The sequence below is a fragment of the Dipodomys merriami genome, unplaced genomic scaffold (assembly GCF_024711535.1).
Source record: "Dipodomys merriami isolate MVZ:Mamm:240054 unplaced genomic scaffold, mDipMer1.0.p SCAF_8, whole genome shotgun sequence".
Taxonomy (NCBI): Eukaryota; Metazoa; Chordata; class Mammalia; order Rodentia; family Heteromyidae; genus Dipodomys; species Dipodomys merriami.
In genome coordinates this window covers 38600544-38613863 of record NW_027206401.1, presented here as the reverse complement: position 1 = coordinate 38613863, position 13320 = coordinate 38600544, and the positions used below count along the sequence as shown (strand labels likewise).

Below are 13320 nucleotides of genomic sequence, written 5' to 3'. Positions count from 1 at the left end.
AAAGGAAAGAAAACCTGTGCATGAGTGGCTCGCGCTGATAATCCTAGCCACTCAGGTGTCTAAGTTCTGAGGATCATGGTTCAACACCAACTCAGGCATAGAAGCATTGTTTACCATGGCCAAGATATAGAATCAATCCAGATGTCCCTCAGTAGATGAATGGATCAAGAAAATGTGATGTTTATCCACAATGGAATTCTATGTTTCCATCAGAAAGAATGACATTGCACCATTCATAAGGAAATGGAAAGACTTGGAAAAAATTACATTAAGCAAAGTAAGCCAGAGCAAAAGAAATATAGGCTGCAAGGTTTCCCTCATTTGTGTGCTTATAAATCTACGAGTAAAAACACTGAATGATTTTTTAAATATGTACATACACATACACACATATACACCAGGATATGATAAATTATATAGGACTCTAGACATTTACACACTGAATGGGAGTGGTTGACAAAGGCTCAATAGCTATTTGTATACGATCATATAAAGTAATATTTTATGAAATGAACTCCAAGAAAAGGAAACAAGAGACATTTTAGTTGGCATTAATGTTGTTTTGTTTTATTTTTCTTTTGTCTTGTTTGTTTGTTTGTATTTGGGAGGGTTTGGCGGGGCACAGAAAGGGTAAAACAAGGGTGAAAAAATACAACAGTGTTATTCACTAGACACTGTAGAAAATGAACTGCACATCTTGTGGGTGGAGACAGGAGGGAAAAACAGAGAGAGTGAAGGAAAGGGAGACATGATTCAAAAAGAATTGTACTTATTACCTGATTAGGTAACTATAAACCCCTCTGTATATAAACTCTACCATAACAACAAACAAGCAAACAAATAAATAAAATTTTAAAGATCAGCTCCGGCAGGAAAATCTGTGAGACTCTTATTTCCATTTAATCACACACACACACACACAAACACACACACACAAGTGGAGCTGTGGCTGAAGTGGTACAATGCCATCTGTTAACAAAAAAGGTGAAAGACAACACCTGAGCCCTGAGTTCTAGCCCCAACCGATACAGACACACACAGACACACAGACACACACAGAGGAAAGGAAACTCTTGTTTCAATGCGAGCAGTGAACACATCATTGTATAAGATGATACAGATTGTGCTACAATAAATACTGGAGAAAGAACCGTGAGGTGCATGGACACATGTCTTATGTCCATGTCAAAAGATGCTACTTGTTTCCAGCCCTTAAAAGTCCCATTCCATTCCTGAGGGCTACATCCTCACTTTTAGCACCTTTGAGTTCAATACCCTTACCAAATAGTACAAGCATTTATCACCATTCTGATAAGGGCTGATCTGGCTTCTTTCATATTGAAGTGGGGCTCTTCTATTTTGCCAGTGAACCATAATCTTATTAAAAAGTACGAAGATGGGGCTGGGAAGGTGGCTCAGTGGTAGAGCGCTTGCCTTGCATGCCTGAGGCCCTGGGTTCGATTCCTCAGCACCACATAAGCAAAAAGAAAAAAGCTGGAAGTGGTGCTGTGGCCCAGGCCCAGAGTTCAGGCCCCACGACCAAACCCCCCCCAAAAAAAAAAGGCACGAAGATTTCTGCTTGCTATGCAGCCATACCCAGTCCACACACAATCATGAGATAGAAAGCTTCACAGAACATCAAAAAGGCCAGTGTTTCATGTTTTACTCACTTAATTATAGTTAGTAACCTTAATTAGGTTGACAACATACTGGCTCTAACTATATTAGAAATTTGCTAGAAGCTTTGCTTCTTAGAAACTTTTTCTTTCTTTAAGAAAGTACCCTGTGTAAGGAACTAAACAAAGCATTGAGGAAACTCTGGTTAATGTCTCTCCATGCACAAAGCTCAGAGCCCTGTATAGTCCATGATGACCACAGTAAAAACCAGGAGAGCCTAACCAAACTGCTGGAATTCACCATATACAAAGACTAGTTCTGGGAGCCTATGAGTTGAAGAACTAAGGAGGAGGAAGACAATAAATACCAAAATTTGTGGGTGTGAGGATTTAGAAATTCAAAACTGCTCTATTTTTCTCCAAAATATGTTAGTTGGCATCATAATTGACAAATGCTAATAGTGTTTTAAGGTAACTCATCCAAGAAGCCATATTTTAAAATATAGAATATTGGAGTCTTTAATATAGAGTTAACAGGCTTCCAGTTGTTACAAAGACCTGCAGCACGCAAATACACATACCATAGCTAAGAAACATGCTAAAGAGGAAAAAAAATAACAAAAACAATACCAACAAGCCAATTCAGCTCCAATGGAGAGCTGAATTGGGACTCCATGATGACTGGAGACAAGTCAGGAAACAGGATACGGGACACAGTCACCGAGACACACGTGGAGGCTAGGCTGGTCCTGGAGGCTAGGCTGGTCCTGGCCTAAATAGGTCCATGCAGGGGGCAGATCCTCAGGAAATTCCCAGTCCCAGGCACTAGACTGACAGATTCAGTAACCTATCAGCCAAGTGCCTGCCCCTGCCTCCAGGGCCAGGGCACACCCATTACCTGGGAGGCAGGTGATGGGGGTGGGGGGAGGGCCGTGTTCCTTCCCCCAGCCTGAAGACAAGATGCCAGACCTATAATCTACTATGTGGTCAATATGGCGCCAGCCAGACCTGACCTCCTTACTTCAATAGTAACAGCCAAGACCTGAGCACCTGCTTTCTGCTACATATTGTGCTAGTTCTCTGTGTGTCTACGTGTGTGTGTGTGTGTGTGTGTGTGTGTGTGTGTGTTTCCTCATATAGTCCTCTCTAAATCTCTAAAGTTGAATATAAACGTCCCCATCTTACAGATGGGTCAAAAGGATACAGTGGTCTATGCAAAGTGTCACAGATACTTATAATGTGACCATCTTGATTGTAATTCAGATTCATCTGATGTCAAAACTCATGGCTTGCCTGCACAAGTTGCTTAGAAGGATTATTTGGGTCTTTCTGAAAACAAAATCACAACCTTACTGCAAGATCACTTCCTGGAGTAAACGTCATAGGTGGTATCACTCAGGCTCAGCCAGACCCCTGACAGTGTTTGGGCAGGCTCCACCACCCCCTAGCTCTGCCCTCACCCTTTCCACTCTGCCAGCTCCTTGGAATGCCTGTGATGGGGGAAAGGGAGATGAGGTGAGAAATTGTTCCCCTAGGCAAGGCAGAGCGTTTAGTTTCTTTATTGACATGTACTCCAGTACATCAGATTTCAGTTAAATTCTAATCAATCCTTTTTGCATGATTGCTTAAGCACAAACATCCACACTTTAACTCCTCAAATTTTCTAGCACCACCTGTTCATCCAGCTAAATATCAGCAGCCAGCAGAGAACATTGAGAGAATCAGTAGATAAGGGAAAAGCAGTAGCAGCCATTTACTAAATTGTAAAGATATGTATACTCCATGCACACATGCTCACATACATCTAGTACCAAATGTAACAGCATTCCCCAAATGAATAGACAGTCAAGAGAAAGAAAACCACGTTTTCCTGGAGCTCAAGTAAAGCCTTATTTGAATTTCTCCATCTATTCACAATATCACATATGAGCCCTGCCTTAAAATAAGGCAATGATTCATGCGTTTCTGTAACGTGACTCAAAGATCAGAACACTTTCCTCCCAATAGGCAGGGTAAAAGGAAAGCCCCAGGACCGGTAGTCAGGCTGATCACTTAGCCCTCAATGGTTATCACTGAACTAAGGGAAAGGTTCTGAGTCAATGCCCTACAAGTCAAAGAAATAATGAAGGGAGGAGCAGAGGCCAGAGAGGCCTGGGGAGGAGAAGCCACACAGCAGCAGTACAAAAACAAACAAACAAAAAACAGAGAATGGCATAGCAGCCCAGAGAATGCTGGGTAGTTCATCCTAGCTACTGAGGAGAACTTTACGGATAACTTCTGTTACTGATAAACTTCTCCATTCTTCTTTTTTTTTGGGGGGGTGGCGGTCATGGGCCTGAACTCTGGGCCTGGGCGCTGTCCCTCAGCTCTTCAGCTCAAAGCTAGCGCTCTACCACTTGACCCACAGCGCCACTTCCAGCTTTTTTCTTTTTGGTTATGTGGTGCTGAGGAATCGAACCCAGGGCCTCATGCATGCAAGGCAAGTGCTCTACCACTGAGCCATCTTCCCAACCCCTTCTCCATTCTTCTTGAAAGGCACAAAAGAGCTAACATACACACACACACACACACACACCAGCTAGACAATACCCCCAATGCCATAAGTAGTTCATGTCAAATTTGAGAAAAAGCGTAACTTGGCTTACCAATCTCCTGATATTTGATTTAAGGCTTTTGTTTAACAAGAATGTAAAATGTTGAATTGAGTTGTAGAAATACACTTTATTGCAGTATTGTCTCTAGAAGCAATTAAGGTATTTTGTTTTTCCTGTGCTACTGAAGTTCGAATTTAGAGCCCTGGTACCTGTCAGGCAGGATTCTACCACTTTAGCTATTCCTCCAATGTTTTTTATTTTAGTTTTCTTTGTTGTTGTTTCATTTGTTTCTTTGTTTTGTATTGTTCTGTTCTGGTGTTAAGACTTGAACTCAGGGCCAGCACACTGGCTTTTTCACTCAAGGCTGGCACTGTACCACTTGAGCAACACCACTTCTGGTTTTTTGGTGGTTAATTAGAGATAAGAGTCTCATGGACTTTCCTGTCTGGGCTGGCCTAAAACCATCATTCTCAGATCTTAACATACTAAGTAGCTAGGATTACAGGTGTAAACAACTGGTACCTGGCTGATTTACTCATTTTTCAAATGAGGTCTCACAATTTTGACCATGATTCAACTACCTATGCCTTACTCACAGTTGACATTACAGTCATATACCACTGGCAACAAACTCTTGAACGCCCATATTCATTTAGTACCATTAGCAAATTCGGAAAAACAACCAATATATGTATATTTTAATGTTTGCTGCAGTAAGAATATGTAAAGTTTTATATTCACACAATATGTTGACATTTTAAAATCCTTTTCAATTGTGAAACCACAATGGTTCTCACAATAGTTGTGAGAGGATACAATAATATGCAAATAAGAACAAAAAGTAATCCTTATAATAATTACAGTGTGGACACCTTTTAGTTCTGATATGAAGTAAGTCTGTCATTTCGCCTTTGCCTAGACATTTCTACAAATTCAAAGGGAACTAAATCACAAGTGTTGTACCATGAATTGAATTACCTGTATTTGCTCGGAAATCGGAACCTGAACACAGAAAACTACTTCCTTTTATATTCTCTCTGGAAATCACTGTGCAACATAATGTGAGATTTTCCACGAAAGCACTCTTCTTTCCTCACTTTAAGAACAAGAGGAAGTGGAAGTGTGGCTCAAGTGGTAGGGAGCCAACATTGAGGAGAAAAAGCCAGGAAAGACTATGAGCGCGCGCGTGTGTGCACGTGCGCGCGCGCACACACACACACACACACACAGAAATACAAAAGGCATCCATCTTTACTAACAAACAAAAAAAGAAAGAATCAAAATATTAAACCTGTCAAATCACTAAACATGATCTCTTTTACCTTCCAGGCCCAATAACAGAATTGCAGAGTTGCTTATAATTCTCAGAGAAATCTATTGTTGAATTTTATTGTCCTTAAGCAGTTGTACATAAAGTTTTCAGTTCAACATGTCAGTTTGTGCGCATAAAGCATCTTGATCAATAGAGAAACCTACTTTAAAATATTCTAACACTTAGACCTACATCCTATAGAGGTCCCCCCACAAAATATTGTCTATCAGCCTACTTGATGTCTTATATCAATGAGTACTTGATGGATCTTGGTAGCAGATTGTTTTTAATGGCATCAGTAAACTAGCTCTTACCCTATCTTTGCAAGCTTTGACTCATAGTCATTATGAACACTAATTTATGCCATCATAAATGGCATGGTGGCTAAATAGAATACTGTGTATGAATGAAATACCATAAAGTCTTTATCTGACTTAAAAATTACCTAGTAGGGGGAAACACACATAAAAATGGACATGCAAACAAATGCGTGCAGAACAAACATGGCACCTATTCATAGTGTTAAATGTAAATGGTATGTATAAGGATCTTTGCTGTGTGGTTCTTTCAGCGTCTGTGCTTGAAAACTTTGAAGTTCTAAGATGTTTCAAAATAAAAGCTTTATACCTTATTTTTGAAGGCTTATCCTTGAACAAAGAGAAATATTTCATGTTTTTTAAATATATGAAGCCTGAAATCATAGAAAGAACTGATACTTTCCACTTCCCTGGAAACTACTTTCCATAGCTTCTTAGGTCCTCCACAACTTCAATTTTCTTCACACTGCTACTAATGTTTCCTATCTGAACAGACTAGGAATAATTACTACCAATCAATGTCAAGTATGTATGAATGCAAGAAAACCACCCAAGGCTTAAAAGATGGTATACATCCTCCTATTCTCTACACCTTGCCCACATTCACTAATACTAGTCACAGTCTCCATTCATCTATCCTCTTAAAACCAAGATCAATCCTGCCATATGTAGCATTTACTTCAAAGCCTGTGGGCACTCATGATATATAAGATGTTTTTAACGCAGAAGATAAACCTCCTATCATATGTGTGTATGGTAGGAAAATCACAAACTGTTCTGGGTTTTTATTTAGAGAGGAGAAGGGGAAGGAAGGAAAAGCTATAGGAGTTCCATTGAAACTCAAAGACTAGAGAAACTATGAAAAAAAATTGAAGTTTGAATCATAGTGTTTTCTCAACCCCTTCAGAAATTGTGGGAGGAGACCACACAAAAACCAGCAAAACACATCAAGACATTCACCATGTGCCTCTAAAATCACCCACGTTTCCCTATGCACTATTTCCAGGTGCTTATTAAAACAAGATTACTGATTAATTCTATTCATTGTTGCCTTCGTTAGGTAATAACTTGGACAATAAATTTTATCTTTGAGAATTTAGAAAAATGAGCACCTAATGAAAAAAAATCATACCTTCATGTGACCAATACTTATTTTAAAATATCCTCTACTTTCATAACATAAAAATCCCCTCAAAGTACGTATCATAAAAATGTTTAAGTTTGAAAACCATATGGCATCCCAAATTATTTCAGAGCTTAGTTTTTAAGCACATTGTTTGAGGTGGGGCATTTGGAAAGCATTCACTTCTCTGTCATCATAGAAAAGTAGCCCTAAAGACAAATGCATGTGCTAGTTCACTACTACCCTAGAGAATCAATAGCCATCTATTTAATTTGCTAAGACAATGTAAATTAGTAACTCACAGCCAGCTGTGTGATATACACATCAAACAAACTGCAACCTGTTCATTATGAAAATCCTGTTGACACACACACGGAGCCACTTGATGGCATTTCATCTAGAGCAGTTTCCACATTTGCAGCCATAAAAATGGTTCTAAGAATTTTTTATACAAGGATTTGGAGCTGAGACTCATAAAAGCGTAATCAACTTCAGCTTTTCGCCTTATATGCTTCTGTCTGTTTATTTCTATTTTCAGTTAGATGTACAAAAAATCAGAAAATATGTGCCATGCTATTTTTTCCTTCTATAAATTATGTATCCTCCTTAAATGAAAAAAAAATCTGACGTAGAGTTGATGGTCTTATTCTGCAGCTCTGAAGAAGTGTGTAAAGAATGGTAGAGTCAACAGAAGGAAAAAGAACACTTACCCACTGGAAAACAAAACAGAATATTTCAAAATGACTTCAAACATAAATTAAGTTTACCCATTGGGAGGTCTAACTTGCATTCAGATCATTTGTAGGGGTCTGTGTGACTCTATACCCTGCTGTTTGATAAAGAATGGTTTCTAACCACAGGCACCCACCAGAGAACAGAGTGCATGTATAATGCTTGTGATGTCTCAGACATACAAAGCACCTTCTTAAGAAATGTCTGATTTCTTTCCATACTAAGCAGACATAATTTTTCACCCTTTAATACAGAGCTTTACAGAGCGACTTATTTTACAAGGTATACCTTGCCATCTTCTTATGTTTACTTTTATAATATGAAAAACTACATTCATAAGATCGATGGTTTCATTCAGTGATCCCCCAAAATAGATAGGTTTTCACTCTGTATTCTAATATATGGCCTTCTTTCTATTCCCCAAATCCAATGGTCATACGTGAACATCGTGTACTAGAACGAGAGAAAAGCAAGATTCTTCATCATCACCAGATATTATTCTTGAATATTGAACTCTTTCGCCTCAACCAAACTCATTTCCAAAGTCTATTGAATTGTATTTTCTTATGAAACAGTGCACGGATTAGTCTCATTGGCTAAGCCTATTTCCAGCTACTACATGTTTAATGTGGCGATTTGAAACCATGTGGCATGGGTCTAATGCTCATTGACCATGATGGGATAATCGATTCCCAAGACCATCCCCTGACCAACTTTCTGACCATCAAAACAGCGTTTTCTCCATCTCGTGTGTCAACCCTTCGAAAATAAATCCTGTCTTTAAGTCCCCTCCCAAGTCCCAAGAAATCCAACCTCTTCTACAAAACCCAAACGGCGATTGGGCCCCCCAAGAGTTCTGGGGAGGGCTTCGGGCCCTGGCCAATACCAAGCATGCTTTCCTCCGCCGGGGCCTCGGAGGCCACGCGATCGGCCACGCCCCACTCGCGACCAGAAGCCAGAACTGTAATCCTGCCACTGCGGCCTCCGGGTCTGTGGCCCCCCGCAGGTGACACCGGAGCTGGGCTCGGACCCACCCCACCCCGGGGGGATCCTTCCAGCCACGCGAGGCCCCGGCCCCCATCGGCAGAGCAGCGATGCTACTTCGGGGGCCCCGAGCATCCTAGAGGTCTGAAGTGAGACCCTGGCGATCACCGAGGCCCCCTGTTTGTGGCTCAGGGAAAGAAACGCTCTCTCAGAACTCTCAACTTTGGTTTGGAAACTCTGGTTGAAATTAAGAACTTCAAACCCCAGATCTGAAAAAGTGAAACAGATGTCCTGTTCGTTCACCATAAATGGGGTCCGTACGTCGGATCCCCACCCCACCCCCGTCTTTCTCTCTCTGCACCCCCCTGCCCCATCATTGAATTCAGAGAAAGGAAAGCAAATGACGGACCAGGATGCAAAAACTCCCAAATCTTCCCGCAGGAAATAAGGAAGCCTCTTCGGAAAGATGAAAGTGCTGCCATGGCCTCCTCTCCCCCAGCCCGGCCTACCCAGGCGGCGCGCACCACTGCACCCCTCTCCGAGACCAGGCTCCTGGGGTGTAGGAAACTGGGGTGGGGGGGCTTGGCACTCACGTGAGGACGTAGTTGACGCTGACGATGCAGTGCGGCCTGGACGAGCGGCTGTTGTGCACGATGGTGGCGTAGCTCTGCACCCACACCCAGCCCCCGTGCTTCGCCAGGAACCTGTAGTACTTGGTGGTCACCTGGCCCTTCACCAGCACTGAGGGAGAGACGGAGGCGTGGGGTGAGGAGCCGGCCTGCCCGTCCCTGCGCCCCAAGCGCCGACCCCCTGAGAACCCGGCGGGAGGGAGGGACAACAGGCAAATTCCCAATCCCCTTGATTGTTCCGTTCAACTGCAGGGAGCCCAGGGGGCAGGCAGGGGGTTAATAGGTATGCTAATGGACTTCCCCCGCCGGGCCTCTGTTTCCACTGCCAAGCAAAATGCTAAAAATGGAGAAAAGGTTCCCCTAAACTGACTTCTTTTGCTTTTCTCCCCGCCCCCCCTCCATGTATGTTGTGGGGGGAGTGGTTTGCTGGGGCTTGAACTAGCTGCACCCAGGGGTTCTCTTTTTGCGCAAGGCTGGTGCTCCACCACGTGAGCCACACCTCCACTTCGGGCCTTTTGCTGACTAACTGGAGATGAGAATCTCATGGACTTTTCTGTCCAGTCTGGCTCAGGACAGTGATCCTCAGATCTCAGTCTCTATGAATGATTAGGATTGCAGGCGTGAACCACCAGCGCCTGACCTCTCAGATTGGCTTTTCTAACCAGGGAAGGAGTTTGCTCAAGTGAACTCTGACATTCAAGTTCCCACTCCCGAGAAATTCAGCTCCAAAGAAACCTACACCTAAAGTCCAGGTGAGAGGAGAGAGTTGGTTTCTGTTTGCATTTTTGTTAATGAGGTGTCCAGGTGAAGAAGTCTTAGTAGCATAATAAAATCGCTTTGGGGGACACTTTGCCCAGTGTTAGCAGCTGGGGAAAGGCAGAGAAGCCAGATGGGGTTCAGTGGCCCAGGTAGGTGGCCTTCCGGGAGGCCTCACACACTGGTGACCCCCACTACCCGTGGCTGAGACCCTCCCTCCGGCCCAGGGGAGGGGTTGGGGGGTCTTACACAGGTGGTGCGCGCAGCGTAAGTGGAAGGTGTCGCAGCCATGCACGTGGTGGTACAAGGTCTTCTCAATCAGATCCTGAGGTTCGTAGCCCGTCAGCTCTGCCACCCTGAGGAAAGCAATCCCCAAAAGATGAGTTCGAGGGTGTTACCTCCTCTCCCACGTGGTCGTAGATCTCGGGGTGCGGGGAGGGAAGGGGAAGGGCGGTGCCCTTACTTCCCGGCACATTGACAGTGGCGTCACCTGTAGAATGTGCTCCTGACATGGAAGGAAAGCTGTCCCTCACCGAGCAGGGCCAGCCCTTCTCAGCCGTTTCCACACACCTGGAGTCCAGGAAGATGAGCTTCATGTCCAGGCTGGCGCGGAACATGAACATGTTGCTATGTAGTTTGATCTCCGTGACGGCGCTCGGAGGCAGTGAGTGGCCCACGGCCACCAGGCCCACATTCTGGTAGCAGCCATCGAAAGGGGACATGTCCAGGCTATACTGGCGGATCTTCAGGTAGCCGCTACAGTGAATGACCTAGGGTGGATTCGGAGGGCGTGAGACCCAAGCCAGGTCCAGAAGAACCCATAAACACGCAAAGGAATGGAATCTTACTGACATTCTACTTGACCACACATTCTGTGGGAATCATGCGCTTCCTTCTATGGGGTCCAAAGTGATTGGTGAGCCACAGTGTCTCAAGAGAGTGAATAAACCCCACACTGAGCTCACTTGGAAGCTTGTTTTAAAATAAAATAAATGCATGTTGCTGGTGACTCAAGCCTGTTTTCTTAACTACTCTGGATTCTGAGATCTGGATTCTGAGGATACTGGTTTGATGACAGCCCAGACAGAAAAACTAAAAGCCAGAAGTGGAGTCGTGGTTCAAGTGGTAGAGCACCAGCCTTGAGTGAAAAAAGCTAAGGGGCAGTGTCCAGGCTGAGTTCAAGCCCTAGCACTGACACAAAATTAAAAGAATAAAATATATGTGTATTTATTTCCAAATGATTGAACCCATCTGAATCAAATCTCCTTTCTACTGATGTTTAATCCCACTAGACTTTAGAACCACAGTTTGTAACCACAACTCGGGTTCTTAACCAATTTTGGGGGTGTCATAACTCCGATGGAGTTTCCCACCCTGGAGACTCTATGAACTCCCTCCACAGCCTGGTATCCGAGTTTAGTCACACTCCGCTTTTTCAGCCTTGTCCGCCAGGTGTTCTCAAAGTCAGACACCCTAAGGAAAGATCCCTGCAGATGCTTCCAAACTTTTGGGGACACAGAGGGGGGCGACCCAAAGGCATAAACGACTTCCCCCAAGCCGCTGGATGCCTGGTGTCCTGCCCCACCCACTACACCTGCTGCGCCCCCCCCCCCCCCCCCCCCCCCGTCTATCTTGCAGCTCTGCCACACACCTTGTAGCCCCCACAGGTGAGGCCAGCGTTCCTCTTGGCTAAGACGCACTTCATCCTGAGGAAGAAGGAGCGCTCGATCTCATACTCTGGGAAAGAAGAGCAAAGAGAAGCTCAGGATGTGAGAATGACAGGGTGGTGCCCATCTCTCAGCTATAACGAATTGCGGGCACAAATCCCAGTTGGACTCGCAGGGACATTCAGGGCCTGGGGCACGTGTCCTCCTTACCCTGTACGAAGTGAGAATGGTAGGGCTGATGGGCAGTGAGCACAGCCGTCATCTCGTCGTGGTCGGCAGGGTGGATGTATTCATAAATGCTGTTTCCAGTCAGCTCTACCTGTAAAGAGGAGGGGATCACCGTCTCCCCGGTGGTACAGTGCCCCCCCCCACCCCACTCAGAGGCTGAATGCTTCCTTGGGCCAGGGAATCTGCAGGACAATGCAGGCAGCAATTGGAATAGGCCAGCTGCTATGGACTGCATCTAGCAATGGGCAGTGGGTAGAACTTGCTACACATTTGCTTCTTACATAAACCACTACTTCCTTATCTGTGAAATAATCTTAATAGCAGTAGTGAAGATAATCATAGTAGTATTTGCTCCCTGGTAATGGTAATAAAGATATAAGTACATAACCTCTTTCCACAGAGTCTGGCTTATGGTAAGAACTCATAACTATAGCAACTGCTTGAGCCGGAGATAGAAGACAAGGAAAGACAAGTTCACAAATGGGGAGATCCAGGCCTGCCTGTTTTAAAAGTCCTCCTTCTAGCTGAGAGTTTTTCAGACTCAGAAATGCAGCTTTAAGGGAGGGGGGAAAGGAATTGAGGAAACACCTTCCCTTCCCTCCACCAGCTCTGGCTGTAAACACCACAGGCTGGAAATATGAACCACTCACCTACCTGAGAAAGACCCAGGTGAACCGAGGCTGTCTCTGAGATGTACATGATCTTCCCATCAGGAGCCACGACAAAGATGAAGCCATCCAGGGTCTGGGAAGTCAGAGAACAGAGTGAATGGAGAGGCCTCTGAGCCATTTGGATAAACAACAGAGGAAGGGGTATAAGTTAGAGATGGTAAGAGGTTCAGCTAGAAAAAAGTGCAAAGAGAGGGCTTGGAGAGAGAATGCCAAGGAACAGGACATAGAACCAGCCACCAACGTCCCTTCTTTGGGTCAAAACAAATTCGTAAACATCTGGGGCATGTAGAAGACTGAGAGAGATGCCTAATGCCCTGGAACACTGGGGAGACTCCCAAAGGAAAGACACATCTTTAACAAGCATATATGAAAGGGGGCAGGGGGTAGTGGGTCATAGCCTTTAAGCAAAGGTAAGTTAGGTTCTTGGGGTGATGGTCTAATGTCAGTCTAGAAGAACTCTGCAGTAGCAGTGTTCTCTAGTGAAAAAAGTAATAGCAGGGTTTGGGAATGATCCAGTGGAGGAGCACTGGTCGACATGGCAGTATGAAGTTTGTAGACAGAAGGAAGCTACCCAGTGGCCCTGGAAAGAATCCAGGAAAGGGAGATTTAGGAGATAAGAGGCTTTTCGAGCAGCAAATCCAAAGAGTAATGTTATAGTGTGTCTGTGTTGCGAGGAATGACTTAGATTTCC

The 13320-nt window shown here is 44.2% G+C and overlaps 1 protein-coding gene across 2 annotated transcripts in view; it reads right to left on the bottom strand.

Annotated features, from left to right (window-relative positions):
* Nucleotides 1-13320, bottom strand: part of Sim1 (SIM bHLH transcription factor 1) — an 81327-nt gene that overhangs the window by 54742 nt on the left and 13265 nt on the right. For both annotated transcript variants that reach the window (XM_070010244.1, XM_070010245.1), the window contains exons 4-9: nt 12613-12702; nt 11941-12049; nt 11715-11800; nt 10634-10833; nt 10313-10419; nt 9272-9419 (exon numbers count right to left, since the gene is read on the bottom strand). In XM_070010244.1, the coding sequence (XP_069866345.1) occupies nt 9272-9419; nt 10313-10419; nt 10634-10833; nt 11715-11800; nt 11941-12049; nt 12613-12702 (740 nt within the window). The remainder of the gene's footprint in view (nt 1-9271; nt 9420-10312; nt 10420-10633; nt 10834-11714; nt 11801-11940; nt 12050-12612; nt 12703-13320) is intronic.